The sequence below is a fragment of the Thamnophis sirtalis genome, unplaced genomic scaffold (assembly GCF_051295495.1).
Source record: "Thamnophis sirtalis isolate CommonGarterSnake01/CBP01778 unplaced genomic scaffold, rThaSir2_p1.2 scaffold_10, whole genome shotgun sequence".
In the NCBI taxonomy this organism is placed as follows: Eukaryota; Metazoa; Chordata; class Lepidosauria; order Squamata; family Natricidae; genus Thamnophis; species Thamnophis sirtalis.
Window position 1 is genome coordinate 5,976,829 of NW_028261390.1, and position 25,602 is coordinate 6,002,430.

General features: G+C 44.9%; 1 protein-coding gene across 1 annotated transcript in view; it reads right to left on the reverse strand.

The window, feature by feature from the left end:
- SLC4A4 (solute carrier family 4 member 4) overlaps nucleotides 1-25,602 on the reverse strand; it is a gene marked incomplete in the record, with an annotated part of 161,559 nt that overhangs the window by 40,410 nt on the left and 95,547 nt on the right. The window contains 6 exon segments of the mRNA XM_087723961.1: nucleotides 354-528; nucleotides 1,806-1,919; nucleotides 3,277-3,431; nucleotides 6,351-6,438; nucleotides 10,059-10,216; nucleotides 20,198-20,274. Coding sequence (XP_087580087.1) covers nucleotides 354-528; nucleotides 1,806-1,919; nucleotides 3,277-3,431; nucleotides 6,351-6,438; nucleotides 10,059-10,216; nucleotides 20,198-20,274 — 767 coding nt within the window.

Sequence of the window (25,602 nt, forward strand, 5' to 3'; positions counted from 1 at the left end):
CCAGAGAAGTTGGGATGGACTTGTTAGCCTGAAGTGAGAGAGAAACTTTTTCCCTGGGCTGCTGGCTCTCCTAATAAAGCAATCATCGATTTAACTACAGAGAGTTTGTCGTGCTTGGGAAGCTGGGTCAACAAACGGCTCGGTTGGCGGGAGCAACGGATGAAAGCTCTTCCTGTCACGCGACTCAGACTCTCGGGGTTTCGAACGGCCAAGCAGTCGAGCACTGAATGGGTCCTCCGACTTGGCGTCCTGACCATGCGAGCCACCCCAGGCCCTTGTCGTGTGGGATGAGGCTTCGGAGGCCAAGGCGCATTGCCCAATTCCATCCTGCCGCGACTGGCTCCTGGACCCACCTGCATGTTTTCGGTCGCATCTCCCAGCAGGCCTCCGAAAGTGATGGCGTTGGTGACCGTCCCCAGGTAAATGAAGAGAATAGCCGAGAGGGCTTGGATGTTGAAGGCATCGTAGAAGTCGCTGGCAAAGAAAGGGGCCTTCCGCTTGATGTCTTTGATTAAACCTCCAAAAAATCTAAGAAGAAGAAGAAGAAGAAGAAGAAGAAGAAGAAGAAGAAGAAGAAGAAGAAGAAGAAGAAGAAGAAGAAGAAGAAGAAGAAGAAGAAGAAGAAGAAGGAAGAAGGAGGAGGAGGAGGAGGAGGAGGAAGAAGAAGGAAGAAGAAGAAGGAAGAAGAAGAAGGAGGAGGAGGAGGAGGAAGAAGAAGAAGAAGAAGAAGAAGAAGGAAGAAGAAGGAAGAAGAAGGAGGAGGAGGAGGAAGAAGAAGAAGAAGGAAGAAGAAGAAGGAAGAAGAAGAAGGAGGATGAGGAGGAAGAAGAAGAAGAAGGAGGAGGAGGAGGAGGAAGAAGAAGAAGAAGGAAGAAGAAGAAGGAGGAGGAGGAAGAAGAAGAAGGAAGAAGAAGGAGGAGGAGGAGGAAGAAGAAGAAGAAGAAGAAGAAGAAGAAGAAGAAGAAGAAGAAGAAGAAGAAGAAGAAGAAGAAGAAGAAGAAGAAGAAGAAGAAGAAGAAGAAGAAGAAGAAGAAGAAGAAGAAGAAGAAGAGAGTCACAATGACATTAGCCCATGCGGCGAAGGAGAGCTTGAAAACAGCATCCCAAAACATAACTCGGGGGCTGTTGTAATGGCTTCCCCCAAGAAGGATGTGAGTTAAAACTATCTGTTTGTTGTTGTTTTGTTTGTTGTTTATTCGATTTATATGCCGCCCTTCTCCCAAAGGACTCAGGGCAGCGTACAACATTAAAAAAACCCAACACATATTACAAAAGTTAAAAAGGAAATTAAATAAAGTATCCAAAAACATGGCAGCAGATTCGGAGAGTGAGGAGGTTGGGGAGGAACCTGGGCCAGGAGTCCTGGAGTCTGGGGAAGGCTCTGAGGAGGGCTCTGTGTCGGAGGCAGAGAAGGGGACAGGGCCCTATGCCAGTTATCAGCTGCCTTCAGAGTCAGACATCAGTGAGGCAGAAGAACAGCTGGAGCCTGTTCCCAGTGTGCGCATGCGCAGAGTTGCCAGATGAAGAGAACAGCTATAAAGAATAAGGGTCGACTTGGGAGTAAGGCCACAGGTGGACGGTGAATGGCCCCTCCCAGAGGAAATAAAAGAGGAGCAAAAGGGGAGTGGAGTTTGCAGGAGACAATTAGTTCGCTTAATTGGTTCGTGACTCTCCGAGAGGGTTTTTTGTTGGGACCAGGAGTTTGTTTCATACTCTTGAGGAGCCTAGGTCAGAACAGCGATTGGTTATAAGTTGAGGACTACCTGTGTAATACACTAGCAAAGATATTAACTTTTGTCCCTTACTTGCCAGTTCGTTGCAATTCTTCACAGTCCCCGTGACCCCCTCCTCCATTTCCTCCCTCGTGAGGGGTATCTCCATTCATCTGGACATTCTCTCCACCTGCATACAGGATTTTCCTGGATGGACAGAATGAGAGCAGAATTGAATGTGCACATTCGAAGCAAACGTCACACAGGTGCACGCATTCACACAAACACAAATACCTAGACACGCGTGCTTAGCCTTCTGTAATCTTCAGAAATTACGTTTGGTCTTAGTAATATGAATTAACCTGTCCTGGGCAGAATACCAGGCTCAAACAGTGATGCATTTTAGCCATATTATTTAAAAAATGATTTAGTTAGGTTTAGCCCTCCCTGGCTTTTAATTTCCCTAACATTTGCCTTTTGGTGGTTTGTGAACTAATAAAAATTATATTTAAAAAAACCTTGCCTTTTTTTGCACTGATGATATTACCTAGCTATCCATCCACCCTCCCTCCCTCCCTCCCTCCATCCATCCATCCATCCATCTATCATCTATCTATCTATCTATCTATCTATCTATCTATCTATCTATCTATCTATCTATCTATTATCTATCTATCTTCATCATCATCTATCTAGCTATATTTGTCTGTCTATCCATCCATCTATCTCATCATCCTCATCTATCATCTCTCTAGCTATCATCCATCCATCCATCCATCCATCCATACCTACCTACCTACCTACCTACCTACCTACCTACCTATCATCTATCTATCTATCTATCTATCTATCTATCTATCTATCTATCTATCTATCTATCTATCTATCTATCTATCATCTATCTATGCAGCTATCCATTTTCCCTCCCTCCATCTATCCATCCATCCATCCGTCCTCCCTTCCTCCATCCTCCATCTATCCATCCATCCTCCCTCCATCCCTCCCTCCCTCCATCCATCCTCCCTCCATCCATCTATGCTCCCTCCCTCCATCCTCCCTCCATCTATCCCTACCTCCCTCCTCTCTCCTCCCTCCATCTATCCATCCATCCATCCTCCCTCCCTCCCTCAATCCTCCCTCCCTCCATCTATCCATCCATCCTCCCTCCATCCCTCCCTCCCTCCATCCATCCTCCCTCCATCCATCTATGCTCCCTCCCTCCCTCCTCCCTCCATCTATCCCTACCTCCCTCCTCTCTCCTCCCTCCATCTATCCATCCATCCATCCTCCCTCCCTCCATCCTCCCTCCATCCCCCCTCCATCTATCCCTACCTCCCTCCTCCCTCCCTCCATCCTCCCTCCCTCCATCTATCCATCCAGCCATCCTCCCTCCCTCCATCCTCCCTCCCTCCATCTATCCATCCAGCCATCCTCCCTCCCTCCCTCCATCCTCCCTCCCTCCATCCTCCCTCCCTCCATCTATCCATCCAGCCATCCTCCCTCCCTCCTCCCTCCATCCATCCATCCATCCGTCCGTCCATCACACGGGATAAAACCCCATTACCTTTTGTCAGAAGACGGAAGGGACTTGGGGGGCTCTATCCTTATGGCAGGATCCCACTCCCCAGGGGGAAGCACAATAACTTCGTCCAGGAATTCATCAATCCCAGCGATCAAGTCCTGCCTGTCTTTGGCTTTGTAGGCGATGTCGTGGAAGACCTACAAAGGGAGGAATGAAGAAGAGATCAGATGAAGCAGAAGACAAAAGGCCACCTAGATACTTTTTTTTTCCAGAGATATATGCAACTATAGTCACCCTACTTAGGTAACACCCTTCTATTTGCCCAGATAAAGCCTTCCCTATTGATACAGAGCTATTTGCAACTCAAGCTTAAAATGAGGGGTCCCTGGCACTGTCTGAGCTTGGTTGTTTTCTTCCAGACGTTTCATTGCCCAACTAGGTAACATCATCAGTGTTAGGAAGGAGTGGGGTTTGTTTTCAATTTATATTCCTGAAAGGGCAGGAGACTATTCCTAACAGGGCGAAGCTATGGCACACGTGCCACAGGTGCCGCATGGAGTTCTCTCCGCACGCACGCGAGCCGTCACCCAGCTCAGCTACACCGCCCATGCGCCTCCTGCCAGCCAGCTGATTCTCGGGTCTCTACTGCGCAAGCGTGAAATGCGCAGGGGGTTGCATGCGCATGCATGGGGGCAGGGGGGTGCGCGTGCATGCGTGGGAATGGGGGAGTGTGGAGGGTTGTGTGTGTGCATGCGCAGGGGGGCGGGGCTTACTGCATTATGGGTGTTGGCGTGCACCCGCGCGCCCTCACGCGCACAAACAATTTCAGGACAGGAGGAGGAAAAGGGTTAGCTATCCCCGGACTGGAATATAAATTGAGAGCAAGCCCCATTCCTTGCTGATGATGCTACTTCGTTTGGGTGATAAAACGTCTACAAGAAAACAGCCAAGCTCAGAGAGCACCGAGGGCCTCTCAAAAGCCTTCAGTAGCTACTCCGACCAATAGCCTTCCAAGTTTGGAGAAATGGAGACCTTCCCATCACTTGCCACATGAGCGTTTGAACTCAACATAGCAATAGCAATAGCAGTTAGACTTATATACTGCTTCATAGGGCTTTTAGCCCTCTCTAAGCGGTTTACAGAGTCAGCATATCGCCCCCACAGTCTGGGTCCTCATTTCACCCACCTCAGAAGGATGGAAGGCTGAGTCGACCTTGAGCCGGTGAGATTAGAACCGCTGAACTGCAGATAGCAGTCAGCTGAAGTGGCCTGCAGTACTGCACCTTAACCACTGCGCCACCTCAGCCTCCTGCTGTCTCAGGCCATATGCAATCCGCCAAAGCTCTTTTCTTTTTGGCCCCAAGGAACTCCCTTCGACTACGCCACCAAATTCCCTACGTACAGATGAGTGTTTTGTAAGGGTGTGTGAAGGCAGGCGTGGGGTGGCTCCAGAGAAGGGGAGCCACCACTGAGAAGGCGTCCAGGAAATAAATTTGCCTGCAGTTTTTTCCCCTCCCTACAAAGTGATCAAATTCAAACTCCACGGAAGAGATCTTTGGGGGAAATCCCCACAAGCAAAAGCTGATGTCGTAACTCCTCTGAGTTGGGAGTGAGTCAATGGCTTGGCAGGTGTGAATATTCCACTGTTGTCTGTACGATCATTTTTCCCAAACCCCACCCCCACACTGCCCATATTACAAATGAAGCCAAGATCAAGCCAAGACCTAAAGAACTGAGTGAGTGCAGTATAAAGACTAAAAACTCTTAAAGATCCATGGATCAACTCTTCACACTTCCCAAAAGTAGAATAGAGTAGAGTGGAGTAGGACTAGGACCGAATGCGATGGGATGGGGTGGGATGGAATAGGAATAGGAATAGGAATAGGAATAGGAATAGGAATAGGAATAGGAATAGGAATAGGAGTAGAGTAGAGTAGAGTAGAGTAGAGTAGAGTAGAGTAGAGTAGAGTAGAGTAGAGTAGAGTAGAGTAGAGTAGAATAGAGATAGAGATAGAGATAGAGATAGAGATAGAGATAGAGATAGGATAGGATAGGATAGGATAGGATAGGATAGGATAGGATAGGATAGGATAGGATAGGATAGGATAGGATAGGATAGGATAGAATAGACTATAGAGTAGAGAGTGGAGTGGAGTGGAATGGAATACAAATAGGAATAGGAACAAGAATAGAATAGAAATAATGGAATAGAATAGATTATAGAGTAGAGAGTGGAGTGGAATAGGAATAGGAATAGAATAGAATAGAATAGAAAGTAGGGAAGAAAGTAGAGTAGGGAATGGAATGGAATGGAATAGAATAGAATATAGAGTGGAGTGGAATGGAATAGGAATAAGAATAGAATAGAAATAATGGAATAGAATAGAATATAGAGTAGAGAGTGGAGTGGAATAGGAATAGGAATAGAATAGAGTAGAATAGAATAGAATAGAATAGAATAGAAAAGAAATAGAATAGAATAGAAATAGAATAGAAATAGAATAGAAATAGAATAGAAATAGAATAGAAATAGAATAGAATAGAAATACAACAGAGTATTACAAGCCATGGAATAGGTGGTATAATTGGCTTGAAAAGAGATGTAAAATCAGTGCATAATGAATACACAGAAGATATAATAAAAGGAAATGGTACGTATTAAGAGAGTAATGGAGGTGTAAATGTTATATATATTATATAAATGAGTAAATATGAAATAAGGAGGTATATGTATAAAGCAGTAGGCTTTAGAATGGAAAATTCGAAATCAGGGGAAAAAATACTGATAACTGAAAGCTGTAAAAGTGTAATTCTGACTTTAATGTTTAAAAAATGTTGAATAAAAATTATTTTTTAAACAAAGAATAAAACAGAACAGAATAAGAATAAAACAGAGCAGAACAGAACAGAGCTGGAAGGGACCTCGGAGGTCCTCTAGTCCAGCCCCCCGCTCAAGCAGGAGAACCGATACGGTTTCAGATAAGCGACTGTCTAGCCTCTTCTTAAAAAAACCTCCAGTGATGGAACGGCTACAATTTCTGAAGGAAAGCATTAAAAGAGTAGCACATTGTGGCCTCGGGGGAGACGACAAGCATATCAGCACAAGAGGAAATTACCTCATCCGACATCAAAGTGGCGATGGATCGACCGATTTCGTGGTAGGATTTTGCTTTGCCCTTCGGGCCCAGCAAAATGAACAGGAACCTGAAATCCGGGAAGAAAACCGGCGTTACTATCATGTGCAAATCCACGTACATGTTTTTTTTTTTTTTCATGGAGAATGTTTACTTAATCAAATACAAAGAAAAATGGAGGGAATGGTTAGATAAGAGAAGGCTTAGCCTCCAGACGCATAATGGAGGGAGAATAGAGGCTCACAAGCGGTAAATTCTCAGGCGGTAAAGTAGACAGTAAGATTTGTACTTGCAAGATTCTGTTCATACCGTCTTTCCCCGAAAATACGACCTGGCCTGAAACTAAGGCCTTGCCACATTTTTCGGGTGGGGAAAAATATAAGCCCACGCCCGAAAATAATCCCCCTGGACAACCCACTCCGCCTCCGGCAGGCAAAACACCACTCACCGACATAGCGGTATCCCAAAGGCGCTAAGCAACGGGAGCGGGGGGAAAGGCGCTCACATTGCTTGTCGCCTTCGGGATACCGCTAGGTAGGGGAGTGGCGTTCTGCCTGGCCAGTGTGGGGAGTGGTCAGGCGGCTGCTCCCTTGGAAGCGGGCTCCCAAAGAGCCTCAGGGGAGAAGCAGCCATGAGATTACCACGCTCACGAGCAGCTGCCCGGCAAACTCCCTCTCCAGCCGCGCAGACCGCCATTCACTGACCTAGGGGGTATCCCTAAGGCGCCAAGCCATATGGCGCTCTGCCCACCCCCCCCAGCTCCCGCGGCTTAGCACATTAGGGATACCCCCTAGGTCAGTGCATGGAGCTCTGCCCAGCTGGAGATGGGGGTTGCGCGAGCGCCTGTTCCACCCCAGCAAGCATGCCTCCCAGCCTCACCATGCCCTGGCTCAGCTCTCCCTGCAGGGCCAGGGCACTGATGCCGCCACCGCCGCGCTCCAAGCATAACTTCTTCTCCGGCTTCCAAACTCCAAAACTCGGCTGCCGAGTCTTCCAGCAACAGCCGCGCTAGGAGTGTACTCTATGGTTGTGGAAGGCTGCCGGATAGAGAGTCTTCCGGACAGAGAGTCTTCCGGACAGAGAGTCTTCCGGACAGAGAATCTTCTGGACAGAGAGTCTTCTAGCAGCCAGCCCACCACTATACAGCCCAAGCCATATTTTGTGGGTCACACGGTATAATCGTGCAATGAATAGAATTATCTCATCTGGCTGGGTTTCCTGACTGATCTACTTGCAAAGGCTGACAGTTTGGTGACGGGAAATGATTTCAAGTATTTTTTTTTGTCTCCCAAAACTCCGCCCCCTTCACCAAAACGTCTGTGCATAGCTTTTAGGAGGCTTTCAGAGAGCTCCTGGGGGCTGGGGAGGGCAGAAATGAGCGAAAAACAGCCTGTTTCCCCCCCCCCCAAGTGCCAGCAGCACTCTATAAACTTCTAAAGGTTATCCATGCCCCCTTTTTTTGAAAAAAAAAACAGGCCCGTTTTTGCAAAAAAACGGCCGTTTTTGAGAGGTTTGCAGAGAGAAAAAAACTTTTTTTTTAAATTTTCCTCTTCAAAACTTTGCTGCGTCTTATACTGCAATGCAGCCTGCCTTCCGGATGGCCGTGAAGACCTGGCTGTCCCAGCAAGCCTGGGGTTGAGTTCCCCCCCGCTACTCGAATTTGCTGTGTCTGTTGTGCTTTTAAATTGTTCGTATTGTCCGATTGTTTTTGTCTTACTTTTTGTAATTTCCCCTCCCTTGGCTTTTGTTCAGCCACCCTGAGTCCCTTCGGGGAATAGGGCAGCCTACAAATTGAATAAACTCCAAACTCCAATGCGTCTTATACTCCGAAAAATTCGGTAGTTTCCACCCATTGCTTCTTCTTCTACCCTCAGGTGCTTTGGGGAATAGCTTGACTCCCTCTTCTTTGTGGCAGCCCCTGAGATATTGGAACACTGCTATCAAGTCATCCCTAATCCTTGTTTTCATTAAACTAGACATACCCAATTCCTACCATTTTTCTTCATAGGCTTTAGCCTCCAATCAGACATTCCTGCTGATGTGCAGCCGTCACATAAAACCTTTATTCACTCTCATCAGGTAGGGATATCACAGCCATGTGACACTCATGGCCATAAGCTTTGCACAGGAGGGTCCTTTAGATTAACATTAATGACTTCCTTCTCCCAAAAATACAAATTCCCTTACCTTCTTCCTCATTTTGTCACAACAACACATTTCGGTGACATTGGCATAATAACTACTATGCAAATATATGCTATTTGAATATGTGTGCAATTCCGGGAGAAATAAAAGCTTTCACTGCAATACCTTTGCAGAAGCCAACAGCATAAATTATTTATTTTCAATCAGCTAATTAGAACTGTCATATAAATAAATAACGAGGTTCTGAAGAGGGCAAGTGGCTATATTGCAGCAAAGTAAATGCCATGTTTTGCTTTTTAAAAGAGAGCAAACAGCAAACTCAATATGAGAGAAATTAACATTTCTACAGACAGCTGCGTTAAAAGAAACATTTATCTGCCCAGAATAGATTTCCATATGTTGACTGGAACCGGTCGATGCCGGTCAATGTCGACTGGCAACCACGCGGAGGAGAGCCTTCTCGGTGGCAGCTCCGACCCTATGGAACGATCTCCCCGTGGAGATTCGTACCCTCACCACCCTCCAGACCTTCCGCACAGCCCTTAAAATCTGGCTATCCCGCCAGGCCTGGGGTTAAAGACCGTAACCCACCCGAATAGTATGAATGTTGTGCTTTTAATGATGTACTGTCTTATGTGTTAATTGTTTGTTCCCCCCCCCCTTTTTTTGAGTTGTAAGCCGCCCTGAGTCCCCTCAGGGAAAAGGGCGGCATATAAATAAACTACTAAGACTACTAAGACTAAGACTAAGACTGACACACCTATGGAGTGTTTCTGGAAAACTTCTAAGTGATTGTTCAAAGTTTCAACAGCAGAGAAAACAAGTTTTCCAGAAATTCTCCATGAAAAATAATAATCTTTTTGTGACGTGGCTTATTAAAGGAATGACTGGATGGCAGGTTCATTTTTAAACTTTAAATGTAATTTTTTTAAAAAAATACACAATAACAGATAGAAAACTGTTGTGGCCCAGCAGGAGCCGTTGGAGCTGCCACCAGACTCCGACAGCGAGGGGCCCTATGAGTCAGCCCTGGAGGATGTGGAGGACCCTGGACAAGGTTCCGAATCCGAGGAGGGTGCAGAGAGACTGGTTGGCCACCAGGTGGCGCCGGAGCCTTGGATCAGCGGGGAGGAGTCAAGGGAGAGTGATCCAGAAACCAACAGTGAGTTGTTCCGGGATGCACGCCGTCGAAGAGCTACTCGGCGTCAAGAACAACTACCTAATTACAGGAAGTAATTACGCTCAGCTGATGGTCATTAGGCTCCTCTCCAGACTATAAAAAAGACTGCTTGTGCCAAGCCCTTCTTACAGAAGTCAACGCTTTGACTAAAGAGAAACTAATTTGGCAGGCTGGATTGCTGCCAGAGTTAGTCTGAATTGCTGCCAAGGTTTATCGGACTTGCCACCAAGGTCCTTATCTGTTTGTTTACTTGGCTTTCAGCCACTGGGATTCTGGTCTTGTTATTAAAGGACATTCCATTTAAGCATGTCTCGGCTTTCGTTACCGGATGGAGGAGGGGGTCAGAACAGAAAACACTTCTTTACCGAGTAGGTACGGGGACTTCTGTTAGAGCCCCAAGCATGACTGCTTGCTGTAACCGCACGAAGGCAATGAACGGGTTTTCCAAAAAATCGACTTCTCCAACCAGCACATTGGAGGCCTCAGCATCCCGAGGTAACTTCTTCATGAATTTGTTCTTCAGCTGAGTGAAAAAAGAGAAAAACAAATGTTTTAAAGAAGTTTTACTCCTCCTAGCATCAAACCACTTGCAGATGGTGTGATTAAAGGTAAAGGTTCCCCTTGCATATATGTACTAGTCGTTCCCGACTCTAGGGGGCGGTACCCATCTCCGTTTCAAAGCCAAAGAACCAGCGCTGTCCGAAGACATCTCTGTGATCATTGATCATCATCAATTTAGCCGAGATGGCTAAAATATCGGCATATCTTAAAGATCACTCAAATGAGAGATATAAACGAGACTGGAAAAAATGGATTGACTATATACAAAACAAATACGGGACTAAGAAATTTCAGGTAGCCTATGCTTAAGATCAGGAATGGTTTAAATTGTTCAAAGTTAGCTTAGCAAGAAGAAGCTAAGATCAATGTAGAGATGTTATTAACTTTTTTTTTTCATTTCTTTTTTCTCAACATATTTTAGACTGTTTGTTAAAAATCTATACCGTCTACGGGCTCTGGGAAGTCGGGGGGGGGAGGAGGTGGGGGGTTGGGGGAGAGGGTGGGGGGAGGGAGGGATATATACTAGGTTAGATACGACGTGTTAGATTTCAATGTAATGTGACTTCACATGTAGACTGTTTTTCTTTAATTTCTCTGTAAAAATAGGATAAGTTAAGTACATTGACATATAGTGGAAATACACCAAGGGGAGGAGGAGTGGGATAGAAGAAAGATGGATAGAGAGGGTGGGAGAGAGGGTGGGAGGGAAGGTGAGAAGGAAGGGAGGGAGTGGATCGGGAGAGAGGAGTGGTAGAGGGGGAGGGGAAGTAGGCTAGAAGGGGATGATGGAGGGAAGATAGAAAGCTGGAGGGGGGTGGAAGAAAGAGGTGTACGGAGAGTGGAAGAGGTATATTGGGTTTCTATTTTTTGGGGTATTGTTGACAAGAGGAATTGCTGCAATTATTGTTTAATGTTGTAGGGCGTTGGCTATGCACAGTATATATGTGAGTGTAAGAAAATGAAAAAATGGAAAATAAAAAACATTATCTCCGGAATAAGTGTCCACCAGCATAGAATAGCAGAGTTGGAAGGGACCTTGGAGGTCTTCTAGTCTAACCCCCTGCTTAGGCAGGAAACCCTACACCACTTCAGACAAACGGTTATCCAACATCTTCTTCAAAACCAACAGAGTTGGCGCGTTCAGAACTTCTGGAGGCAACTTCTGTTCCACTGATTCATTGTTCTCACTGTCAGGAAATTTCTCCTTAGTTCTAGGTTGCTTCCCTCCTTGATTAGTTTCCACCCATTGCTTCTTGTCCTGCCCTCAGGGGCTTTGGAGAATAGCTTGACTCCTTTTTCTTTGTGGCAACCCCTGAGATATTGGAAGACTGCATCAGCCAGCATTTCTACAGAAGAGAACTCAATACAAAGCAAAGAATGATGGAGAAATGGCTGTCAAAAACAGCTGAAGCCTTGCGTATTTCCCAGGTTAACTGCAGGCAAACAGTCACACCAATTGTCAATCACGAGGGCCATCTGGAAGAGACAGGTGAAATAGAACTCTACCGCTCCCTGATCTATTATTGATGGAAACTGCATAATAAATTATCTGACCTGACCTGGTAAATTGGATGCCGAGGCTTATACAGTAGTGGATGGAGACAAACAAGGAGTTCCATTTTATTGAAAAACTAGTATAAAAAAACTAGATGTCCGGGTATTTATTTATAAGGGGAAAATGTCCGGACCAAATGTCATTTCTAACGTTGGATTTTCCCCCTTACCGGTGGATGCCCCCTTGTGGAGTACTGTGAAGCCGTCACCATGGCAACCCCACTGCGCTGTACAGTAGGAGCCATTTTATGGCAGTACAGTAGAAGCCATTTTAAGGCTGAAATCTTAACAGGAACACACCCCCTGAGGGGTTTTAGGGGTGTCTTACCCTCACAATATTTTTCTCCAGAAGGTAAGCCATCTGTGTACCAAGTTTGGTTGAAATTGCTTGAGGCGTTCCAGGGTTATGCTGGGACGAACAAATGAAAACACACACGCACGCGCACACACATACAGAGAGGGAGGGAGGGGGGAAGAGAGAGAGAGAGGGAGATGAGAGAGAAGTACAGATGAGAGAGAATATAGCTGTAATTATTCATCCTGCCCCCAACTAGCCAACAGTCATGCAGGGAAATGCCTATTATAATATTATAGTGAAAGAGTATAATTCCATTGTAATGAAAGATGATTAGGGGACTGAAGGCTAAAACATATGAAGAACGGTTGCAGGAACTGGGTAGGTCTAGTTTAATGAAAAGAAGGAGTAGGGGAGAGATGATAGTAGTCTTCCAATATTTGAGGGGCTGCCCCAAAGAAGAGGGAGTCAAGCTATTCTCCAAAGCACCTGAGGGCAGGACAAGAAGCAATGGGTGGAAACTAATCAAGGAGAGAAGCAACTTAGAACTAAGGAGAAATTTCCTGGCAGTGAGAACAATTAATCAATGGAACAACTTGCCTCCAGAAGTTGTGAATGCTCCAACACTGGAAGTTTTTAAGAAGTGATTGGACAACCATTTGTCTGAAGTGGTGTAGGGTTTCCTGTTTGAGCAGGGAGTTGGACTAGAAGACCTCTAAGATCCCTTCCAACTGTTATGCTGAGTAAGACTGATATTTGAGGATACGGTTTCCCCCAATTTCTCGTAACATATCCTTCCCTCCCAAAAATGAATTCATGCCATATTACATGCCTCCAAAATAGTATTGTAACCAATATTACTCTTCTCTGACTTGTTCATGTCCAGCGGAAATCAAAAGGCTGACTCCTTTCGGAAGAAACAGGGATTCTGAAATTCCACTTTGCAAACGGATTGCAAATAGTCTTTGACTTACAACCACTTAGAGCAGTGTTTCTCAACCTTGGCAACTTGAAGATGTCCTGACTTCAACTCCCAGAATTCTCCAGCCAGCATTTGTTGGCTGGGGAATTCTGGGAGTTGAAGTCCGGACATCTTCAAGTTGCCAAGGTTGAGAAACACTGACCTAGAGACTGTTCAAACTTACAACAGCCCTGGCAACATTTAACTTATGACCATGTTTCACAGTTGCGACCCTGGCAGCGTCCTCCTGGTCACGTGATTTACATTCAGAGGCTTGGAAATTGGCTCATATTTATGACGGTTGCAGTGTCCCGGGGAGGGGGGGAGGGGTCACGTCGTCCCCCTTTTGCGAACTTCTGACAAGCAAAGGCAACAGGAAAGGCGATGAGCTTCCCTTAACAACTAATTTAACAACTTCGGTGATTCGCTTAACAAATTTGGCAGGGAAAGTCGTAAAGTGGGGCAAAGCTCCCTTAACAAATTTCCCGCTCAACAAGATAAATGTTGGGCTCAACTGTAGTCATATGTTGAGGACTAGCCGTACCCTACTGGCTACCAGTTGTGACCTGCCAGTGGCCAGTGGAGCTGGCGGCAGATTCGGACAGTGAGGAGGTTGTGGAGGAAGATGGGCCAGTCCTGGAGTCTGGGGAAGGCTCTGATGAGGGCTCTGCATCGGAGGCGGAGAGGGGGCCAGGGTCATCTGACAGTTATCAGCTGCCTTCGGAGTTGGGTATCTGTGGGGCAGAAGAACAGCTGGAGCCTGTTCCCAGTGTGCGCATGCACAGAGCTGCCAGGAGAAGGAACAGTTAAGAAACAAGGGTCGACTCGGGAGTAAGGCCACAGGTGGACGGTGAATGGCCCCTCCCATAGGGAATAAAAGAGGAGCGAAAGGGAAGGGAAGTTTGCAGGAGGCAATGAGTTCCATTCATCAGGGTGAAGATCTGTTCCTGACTCCTTGCCAAGTAATTGCTGCTACAGCGTGGCGTTTGGAAGATATCGGCCTGGCAGCTCTCCAAGCCTGATAAAGGTCTGTGGTTGTGAAAGACTGTTTGCAAGGCCTTTGCTGGAGAGGAATCCCCTTTAGCCTAAATAAAAGGGGTTTTCTCAGGACAAGGAGTCGGCTTCCTGCTTTTGGGAAGCCTCGGTCGGAACACCTGCTTCCTTTCGGACGGTGTGTGTGTGTGTGAAGGGCGCGCACCATTTTGCAAAAGGTGTGCCCTTCTTGCTTCATCGCTGCGGGGTGAATCCGGGACACGGGGAGCAAACCCGGGCACCGGCGCTTATTCCCAGTGAATGAAAGGGTTAGACCATCGCCAGCGCCGATGGACGGAAGAAAGAGGCAGAGCAAGTCAGGTCTTACACAACCCAGCCGAGGAGGAAGCTTCCCACAGCAGGAAACCCTGTCGACATTTTGATTTGGGCGAAGCAAGAGGCATTCTTCAACTTCGAGACAAACCTCTTTATAAACTTTAGAATTTGCGTGGACAAAATGAAGAGGGGAGGGGAACAGTCTTTCCCGTTGATATGGCAACCCAGGAGTCGGGAAAGTGCCACAAAGACAAGAGACAAGAGACTTCTGTCTACTATTCAGCTGGCCAAGGGCATCCAAACATACTCTGCATCTTAAGCAGGTGTTCCCCAACATCTCCCATAAAAACGGAGACCCGATTCTCATGAATATTGTTGGAAGACGCTCAAGTGGAATGCAATTTTTTCATCTGTGCCTGAAACTGGACTAAAATTCCCACCCACCCCCCATCGGCAGCCCCGTCCCGTTCATTTCTGCAAACTTCGTAGAATTTAAAATATAAGCCATTGGGGGGGGGGGAAGGTAAGGAGAGGCCGCGGAGATTCACTTTGGGGGGGAGGGGAGGGGGGCAAAGGGAGATTGGCAGCTGGAGGAGGATGAGAGTCCAACTTCCTGTAAAGAGTTCACCTAATCCTCAAAAACAAGAGGCCGCATTAGCAAGGATAATGGGTGTATCTGTTCTGCTGGAGAGAGACTGGAGCCTGATTCTGTTTCCAAAGAAACCCGGGGGGACACCTAATAGTCCCTTTTTAGAAAAAAGAATAAATCCTGCAAGTCACAAAACGCACGCTTGCACACACGCTCTCTCTTCTGAACTGAGGTCACCCTGCCTTCGTGAGTTTCAAGGAGTTTTTATCAGATTTGCAACCGGCAGGGAAGAAGTAAAAACGAAACTCTTGCAGAAAGACTAAAATTCTCTCTCTCTCTCTCTCTCTCTCATCCATCCATCTATCTGTCTGTCTGTCTGTCTGTCTGTCTATCTGTCTATTTATCTGTCTGTCAATCTATTTGTCTATCTATTTGTCTATCTATCTATCTATCTATCTATCTATATCATCTATCTAATCATCAATCTAACATCTATCTATCTATCTATCTATCATCTATCTATCTATAGTATTTGTATCAATCTATATCATCTATCTATCATCTATCCATCTAGCATCTGTCTGTCCATCTAATCTCTACCATCTTTCTCTTTCTCCCTCTGTTTTCTTATCTATCATCTATTTATCATTTAGCTCTATCTATCTATCTATCTATCTATCTATCTATCTATCTATCTATCTATCTATCTATCTATATATCTTCTATATATCTATCTACAGTATCTGTATCCATCTACATCATCTATCTATCTATCTATCTATCTATCTATCATCTATCTATCTATCTATCTATCTATCTATCTATCTATCTATCTATCTATCTATCTATCATCTATCATCTATCATCTAATCATCCATCTAACATCTATCTATCTTCTATATATCTATCTACAGTATCTGTATCCATCTACATTATCTATCTATCTATCTATCTATCTATCTATCTATCTATCTATCTATCTATCTATGATCTATCAATCTAATCATCCATCTAATCATCCATCTAACATCTATCTATCTATCTATCTATCTATCTATCTATCTATCTATCTATCTATCTATCTATCTATCTAATGTCTACCATCTTTCTCTTTCTCCCTCTGTTTTCTTATCTATCATCTATTTATCATTTAGCCATCTCTATCATCTGTCCGTCCGTCCATCCATCCATCCATCCATCCATCCATCTTTATCCTGTCTTTATTACTTTATAAGTTAACTCAAGGCAATGAATATACCTAACAATCATTTCTCTCCTATTTTCTGCACCACAACAACTCTGTGAGGTCAGTTGGGCCGAGAGAGTGAGTTACCCAGCCAGCTTCCATCCCTAGGGCAGGACTAGAACTCACAGTCTCCTGGTGATTGGCCCAAAGTCACCCAGCTGGCTTTCATGCCTAAGGCAGGACTAGAACTCGCCGTCTCCTGGTTTCTAAGCCAGCATCTTAATCATTGCACCAAACCGGCTGTCAATTTATCCCGGCCATAAATTATACCGCTACTTATAATTTATGCCTTCACATCCATCCATTCACGTACACAAAGGTATCTTGCGTAGTAATAGTCAAAATATAAATCTCTCCAGCTCGTGGCAACCTTTCCTCTTTCAACTCACCTTCTGCATCAGCAACTCAACTCTATTTATGGGAGAATGAAATAGGGAAACTCACTTCAAATTTGAACAAGTGTAAATGCAAGTGAGAACAGCAAATCTATTTTCTCCAAAGATGAAAAAAATGGGAAGGAAGCTAGCAAGATAGTGATGTTAACGAAGAATACCTAAAAATGTACCTAAAAAGAAATGTTGTATAATAGTTGAACTTGGGTAACATAGGCATATATAGCTATGTTTATCAGGAAGGGCGCTATGGTGTTGGTTAAAAAAAAAAGATTACGAAAAATGCAGAAATAATGCTCATGCCCATGTTTATACTTATACCTGTTATCTTTTACATACCTGACAAACTAAACAAGCAAACAAATACATAAATTCCTGTGCATAGGCATCAGTGGCAATAAATCGATTTAACGGGACCGTCCACATGGGGACCTGATTTTTTGCGCCCCTTTGTTGGTTCCTGTTTTTCCTGTACATCTTATTTGAAGAGTGGACTCCTTCCCTGCTGTTCCCATTTAACAGCACAGCGTGTGGGATCCGGTGCTTTGTGCTTCATTCATTCTTTATCCCTTGATAAATCACCACTTCATAATCAGTCTTCAGCTTCCAAGTATAACAAGCAAAAGACACTGAACTGCCAGCCAAAGATAAATCCTGACTGCTGCCACAGGAAGTCCTTGACTTACAGCCACGACTGAGACTGGAATCTCAGTCACTGAGTGAAGCAGCCTTTAAGAGAGACCTACATCCACAAACCCTCAAACTGTCTACCGTGGGCCTCACCCCATCCCTGAGAGGTCCGTATAGGGAGCGTGCAGAAAGTGTGTATGAAGAAAATCAGGCAGAAAATATTCTGTGCTATCAGATGATATTATAGGATCGTGATGGCAAACCTATGGCATGCATGCCACAGGTGGCACACGGAGCCATATTTCCTGGCACGCCAGCAGTTAGCTTCCAGAGGGCTGGGGGAGGCTATTTTCGCCCTCCCCAGGCTTCAGGAAAGCCTCCGGCAGCCGGGAAGGAGCAAAAACAGGCCCAACCGGAAGTTAGGGAATGATCCATTTCCGGCTTCCGGAGAGCCTCCGGGAGGGCAGGGGAAGTCGTTTTTGCCCTCCCCAGGCTTCAGGAGAGCCTGGGGAGGGGTTGTGTGTGCATACAATTTTGGCACACCGTAAGAAAAAGGTTCGCCATCGCTGTTATAGGAGAAGACCAGGCTGAACCCGTGGGAGGGGTGAAATTTGTCCATCAGTCCGGTGTCCCCTTTTGCATCCACAAGAAATCTGAGTCCAGCCCACTTTGAATTCTTATCCACCGCCAATTTGTTTTGACCGTTAGTAGTTCAGATTCTTAGAAGAGCTTAAGCTTGCAATACAGGTAGTAGTCGACTTGCAACAGTTTGTTTAAAGTTACAGCGGCACTGAAAAAAAATGTGACTTACGAACTTTTTTCATAGTTACAACCCCTGCAGCATGGGATGAAAATTCAGACGCTTGGCAACTGGTTCGTTTTTTATGACCTTTGCTGTGTCCCCAAGGTCACGTGATCACCTTGTGGTGACCACGTGACAAGCAAAGTCAACGGGGAAGCCGGATTCACTTAACAACCAGGTTACCAACTTAGCAACCACAGTGATCCACTTAACAACGGGGACAAGCAAAGTTTTAAAAAAAATGAGACAAAACTCACTGAATAAATGTCTTGCTTAGCAACAAAGATTTTGGGCTCCATTCTGATATTAAGTTGAGGATTAACCTGTAAATCTTTATGCCTTACACGTCCTGACTTCCCAGGCGTTTGACAGATATAATATGGCATGTTTAAAATATAAACAGTATCAATAAACTGCTTAGCCTACATGCAGATTAACAATGGAAGAAGGAAAATTATCGAAGGAACATAAAATTTCCCAAAAAACAAGAAGGAAAAAAAAACCTGCCTCTCCAGCAATTTAAATTTAGATGACTAGTGTGTTTTTTTGCTTAATAAGCCCTCACCAGAATATTTATTAACTCAGATCCTAGTTACTGTCTTACTATGCCAATGATTTTTTTGATTTCTCAATTCAGTACAGTACATACAAACAGATCCCATTAGAGTCACACAGTCTTTAAAAAGAACCAAAAACTCAGTTTCTTTATAGGACCTGAACAGGTTACCTCAACGTTTAATTGGAGAACTGACACTTGATTATTAAAACCAGTAATTTAATCCACAGAGTGATAAGATAAAGGTTTCCCCTCTCACATAGGTGCTAGTCGTTCCTGACTCTAGGGGGGGGAAGTGCTCATCTCCGCTTCAAAGCCGAAGAGCCAGCGCTGTCCCAAGACGTCCCCGTGGTCATGTGGCCGGCATGACTAAACGCCAAAGGTGCATGGAACGCTGTTATTTTCCCACCAAAGGTGGTTCCTATTTTTCTACTTGCCTTTTTTACACGCTTGGCCATGGCTCCATAAATCTATATCTATTAAAGCCAAGTACCCCTCACGCATCACGAAATCGTCAGAACCGTAAAGCCTACAAACTTGAAATTTGGCACGTATGTTCCTCTCGGCTTCTAGGTGCTCGCTAAGGAAAGGTTTTTTTTGAAATGACCGCCAGATCATTAGTATTTCTTCTACAGTAATTAACACAGACTGATGCTAAGGAGTTCTACTCCCCCTCCCCACCTGAAAAGAACTCTGTTCCAACTGCCAGTTGCCTCACATTCCGTTACCTCAGTTCAAACTGGCAGACGTTCCACTCCTTCACTCAGGAGAAGTCTGGGGACCTCACCAAAATGTCTATGCCTTCCACCTATGGAACTGCTTCCAGACTCAAGGCGGCAGGAGCGATATTCCCTTATGTTTCAATCACTGACCACCACTGAGCCGACAGATTGTGAACTGAATTTCTCCTGCACAGCCTAATGACCTAGTTTCGTCGCCAAGCACGGGTATCCAGCTAGTAGTAGTAGTAGTAGCAGTTAGACTTATATACCGCTTCATAGGGCTTTCAGCCCTCTCTAAGCGGTTTACAGAGTCAGCATATTGCCCCCAACAACGATCCGGGTCCTCATTTTATCCACCTCGGAAGGATGGAAGGCTGAGTCAACCCTGAGCCGGTGAGATTTGAACAGCCGAACTGCAGAACTGCAGTCAGCTGAAGTAGCCTGCAGTGCTGCATTTAACCACTGCGCCACCTCGGCAATATACTGCTTCACAGTGCTCTACAGCCCTCTCTAAGTGGTTTACAAAATCAGTATATTGCCCCCAACAATCAGGGTCCTCATTTTACCGACCTCAGAAGGATGGAAGGCTGAGTCAACCTTGAGTCAGTCAGGATCGAACTCCTGGCAGTGAGTAATGAGTTAGCGTGCAATACCGCAGTCAGCTGAAGTAGCCTGCAGTGCTGCACCCTAACCACTGCGCCACCTCGGCTCCTCACATCAGATCTTAAGCCCAAATCCAGCAAATCAAGTACTCTAACGGCTTCTATAGATGACAACAAGCAACAAGTTCAGGAATCTTTCCATTTTTGTCCTCACATTCTCATTCTTCTGCATCATAGACTCACCCTGAAGAAGAGGACGGCCAATGGCCACAAAATTGAAGCTTACCTGCTCCTTGTCCGGTTTGTCAGAGATGTCGTTCAAACTAGAGGATGTCAGGTTTCTAGGTGTCAAGGCCGGGCTACCTGAAAATACAAGTTCCAAACCAATGAACACAACTGTTGTAATATGTTGGAGACAAAAAAAGACTCAAGTTCTATAGCAATTCCTCATGAAGATAACCTGATAATTGCACAAATCTTTGTTTGGAAACCTTGAATTAAAGAAGAGCTTGAGACAAGCTTGGCTCTGGGTGACTAAACGGAAATGACCATGGATTTTTCTCCAGACTTGTTTAAGGATTATTATTTTTTTCCTTAGTTTCCCAGCTCTGGAATTTGCATGGGATCTCCCAGCAAGAGACTAACTAAGCCTATCTTAAAGGTAAAGGTTCCCCTCGCGCGTATGTGCTAGTCGTTCCCGACTCCCGGGGGCGCTGCTCATCTCCGTTTCAAAGCCGAAGAGCCAGCGCTGTCCGGAGACGTCTCCGTGGTCACATCACCCCAAACTATGTAACATCGTCAGTACATCAAACTAGCCCTGATGATGTTATCTAGTTTGCATAATGAAATGTCTGCAAGAAAACAGCCAAGCTCAGACAGCCCTAAAGAGGGATCAGTCTGGGACCCTTAAGTACCACGAGCTGTTTAGATCCACTGGGATTCCACTCCACCTTCTCAAACTCCAAACTTATCTAACTCCAACATGTACACTGAGAGCATTGGAGACTGATTCCTTCTGTGTCGAATCATACCTGGCCAATAAAGAATTCTATTCTATTCTATTCTATCCTATCCTATCCCATTCCATTCCTATTCCTATTCGTTCTATTCTATTCTAATCCTGATTCTTCTATTCCATTCCATTCCTATCCCTATTAATTCTATTCTATTCTATCCTATCCTATCCCATTCCATCCCTATTCCTATTCATTCTATTCTAATCTAATCCTGATTCTTCTATTCCATTCCTATCCCTATTAATTTTATTCTATTCCTATTCTATTCTATTCTATCCTATCCCATTCCATTCCTATTCATTCTATTCTATTCTATTCTAATCCTGATTCTTCTATTCCATTCCATTCCTATCCCTATTAATTATATTCTATTCCTATTCTAGTCTAGTCTATTCTATCCTATCCCATTCCATTCCTATTCTTATTCATTCTATTCTATCCTATCCCATTCCATTCCTATTCATTCTATTCTATTCTAATCCTGATTCTTCTATTCCATTCCATTCCTATCCCTATTAATTATATTCTATTCCTATTCTATTCTATTCTATCCTATCCCATTCCATTCCTATTCTTATTCATTCTATTCTATCCTATCCCATTCCATTCCTATTCATTCTATTCTATTCTAATCCTGATTCTTCTATTCCATTCCATTCCTATCCCTATTAATTCTATTCTATTCTATCCTATCCTATACTAAACTATCCCATTCCATCCCTATTCTTATTCATTCTATTCTATTCTAATCCTGATTCTTCTATTCCATTCCATTCCTATCCCTATTAATTATATTCTATTCCTATTCTATTCTATCCTATCCCATTCCATTCCTATTCTTATTCATTCTATTCTATCCTATCCCATTCCATTCCTATTCATTTTATTCTATTCTATTCTAATCCTGATTCTTCCATTCCATTCCTATCCCTATTAATTATATTCTATTCCTATTCTAGTCTAGTCTATTCTATCCTATCCCATTCCATTCCTATTCCATTCCATTCTATTCTATCCCATCCCATCCCTATTCCTATTAATTCTATCCTATCCCATCCCATCCCATCCCTATTCCTATTCATACTATTCTATTCTAATCCTGACTCTTCTATTCCTTTCCATTCCTATTCCTATTAATTCTATTCCTACCCTATTCCTTTCCATTCTATTCCGTTGGAAGAGTCTTCTGCATATGCATTTTTTTTATTAACATATCAGTTTAACTGGGCTTCACATGTGGAGCTGCTCTTTTGCACTTGGTGTAAAGTTTTATAGAGCATGCAAAGAATAACTGAACAATATCACAGCATAACAACACTCGGCATTTCCTCCCGGCCCCTCCCAATTTTGGATATACATGATTTGTAGGACTTTTTTTTTGCCCCCTGAGTATAAAATTTCCCTTCCCTGATACAAGGAGCCCTATGAGGTCTTATTATTAGCTTTCAAAATAGCTAAACACAGAAGGAGGGTGAAGGAAAAACTGAATGACTCTATAAAAAGTCAGAAAGACTCAATAAGAATATGCAGCAGAATACTGAACAGGCATAAGCAAGAATCAACCTGTCCAACTGGATGGAAGCATGTATGAAAAGCAGAAGGGAGTGGAATAATGTACATTCCAACAATAACTGCCACTATTCTATACAAAGATAAATTTATTTTCTTTCAGTAGCCCTAGATTTGTAATGCTTGATGGCATTTCATGCAATATTGTGTGTATGTGTGTATCTGCGTGTGTGTATATGTATACATATACATACATACATGGAACATACATGCATACATGTTTTGCTAGAGCAACTGGAATGTTGGGCTCGATTCCGGTCGTAAGTTGAGGACTATCTGAAGTGAAGTCTGTTACGCAGCGTGGAAACCTCCTGACTGAATTGTGGACTTGGAAAATTCCAACACAGCCCGAATTCACACAAGGCTGGGGAAGTTTTTAACTAAACATTGCACGTAATCCTAAGTAACTAACCAGTCCTTCCAAGGACGGTTCCACCACAAATCCGCGGTAGACTAAAGCGCGCTCGACGAAAGCGCGTACGTGACGTCATCACAGCGCGACGAAAACGGCACGCTGTGAGCGGTAAATTTAAAATTAACGCGAAAACTTTACCCTAATCCCCCCAAACCTAACCCCAAACCTAACCCTAAGCCTAACCCTTAACCTAACCCTAACCCTAACCCTTAACCTAACGCTAAACCTAACCCTTAACCTAACCCTTAACCTAACGCTAAACCTAACCCTAAACCTAACCCTTAACCTAACCCTAAACCTAACCCTAAGCCTAACCCTTAACCTAACCCTAAACCTAACCCTTAACCTAATGCTATACCTAACGCTAACCCTTAACCTAACCCTAAACCTAACCCTAACGCTTAACGTAACCCTAAACGTAACCCTAACCCTTAACCTAACCCTAACACTAAACCTAACCCTTACCTTTATGTGAATCGGCTTGCTTTAATTTTATTTTAATTTTAATTTAATTTATTTTTAATTTTATTTGTCGCGCTGCTGATGACGTCACGTACGCGCTTTGATCGGGCGCGCTTTAGTGGACCGCGGTTTTGACGGGTCACGCCAAGGACAGATAAATAGAACTATGGCATGTCTCACATGTGATAAACCACCAACCCGTCACCAGAAAAATAAATGATATCCAAGCAAGGCTACTGAGTTCAACACTCTGCATCGTTAAGAGATGGAGGCGTTTGGGGGGTTGGGGGAAATAAACAAGTTTTCTATCCCAATTTTGCACCGACCTGCGCAGGCTGTGGCTAGGTAAAGGTTCCCCTCGCACATATGTGCTAGCCGTTCCCGACTCTAGGGGGGAGGTGCCCATCTCCGTTTCAAAGCCAAACAGCCAGCGCTGTCCGAAGACGTCTCCGTGACCATGTGGCCGCCATGACTCAATGCCGAAGGCGCACGGAGCGCTGTTACCTTCCCACCAAAGGTGGTTCCTATTTTTCTACTTGCATTTTTTTTAACGTGCTTTAGAACTGCTAGGTTGGCAGAAGCTGGGACAAGTAACGGGAGCTCAGTCCGTTACGTAAGGCTAGGGATTCTAACCGTCGAACTGCCGACCTTTCAATCGACAAACTCAGCATCTAAGCCACTGAGCCACCATGTCTCTAATGGGGTAGAGCAGTGTTTCTCAACCTTGGCTACTTGAAGATGTCTGGACTTCAACTCCCAGAATTCCCCAGCCAGCATTCGCTGGCTGGGGAATTCTGGGAGTTGAAGTCCAGACATCTTCAAGTTGCCAAGGTTGAAAAACACTGGGGTAGAGAGCAACTTCTAATGCTCTAAGAGGAGCAACTTCTCATTGTTCTAACCCGGCTCCCAAACATGATAAACCCTCTGTAGTTAAATCAATGATTCCTTTATTTAGCAGCACTGGCTAAAAGTCTCTCTCCCTGTCGCAACAGGCCCCTTCTGTCCCAGGGACCAGCCCATAGATTTCCACTGCTCTCCTCTCCTCTCCCTTCTGTGCATCCATGCGTCAGACACTGGATCTAGCTGTTCTTCCTTAGCCACCTCCAGATCTGGGGGCTCTGGAGGTGGCTCTCCAGAGGCTCTCATGGGGAATCTCCATCGGAGGGCTGACAGATGGCTCAGGCTCCACCTCCGTCTCTGTCTCTGAAAGCTCCATTCCCTCTTCCCCCCTTGGAGCTCTCAAGTTGCCTTGATGCCACGCCTCCTCCTCCTCCTCTGATTGGGCTGCTGGAGGGGATGGCGGCTAACAGGCCACCACACTCATTGGGCATCTGCCTCGTCACCAACCTAAGAGAATGCAGCCAACGGGAATTGCATGATGGGGGTTGCAGTCCCTATCTGGGGAAACCCTAGATGAGGAAGGCTTGTGCGCACTACCCCACCTTGCCTTTTTGCATTCAGTATTTTCAAGTCTTGAGCATTTCACCACAGCCCCTTAAGAACAATAGGACTTAAGACTTATATAGCAATAGCAGTTAGAGTTATATACTGCTTCACAGGGCTTTCAGCCCTCTCTAAGCGGTTTACAGAGTCAGCATATCGCCCCCAACAACAATCCGGGTCCTCATTTTACCCACCTCGGAAGGATGGAAGGCTGAGTCAACCCTGAGCCGGTGAGATTTGAACAGCCGAACTGCAGAACTGCAGTCAGCTGAAGTAGCCTGCAGTGCTGCATTTAACCACTGTGCCACCTCGGCAATATACTGCTTCACAGTGCTCTACAGCCCTCTCTAAGTGGTTTACAAAATCAGTATATTGCCCCCAACAATCCGGGTTCTCATTTTACCGACCTCAGAAGGATGGAAGGCTGAGTCAACTTTGAATCGGTCAGGATCGAACTCCTGGCAGTGAGTAATGAGTTAGCCTGCAATACTGCATTCTAACCACTGCACCACCACGGCTCTTATAATAGCAACAGCAATAGCAGTTAGACTTATATACCGCTTCATAGGGCTTTCAGCCCTCTCTAAGCGGTTTACAGAGTCCGCATATCGCCCCCCAACAACAATCCGGATCCTCATTTTACCCACCTCGGAAGGATGGAAGGCTGAGTCAACCCTGAGCCGGTGAGATTTGAACAGCCGAACTGCAGAACTGCAGTCAGCTGAAATAGCCTGCAGTGCTGCATTTAACCACTTAACCACCTCGGCTTATAAGTTTGATACTAAT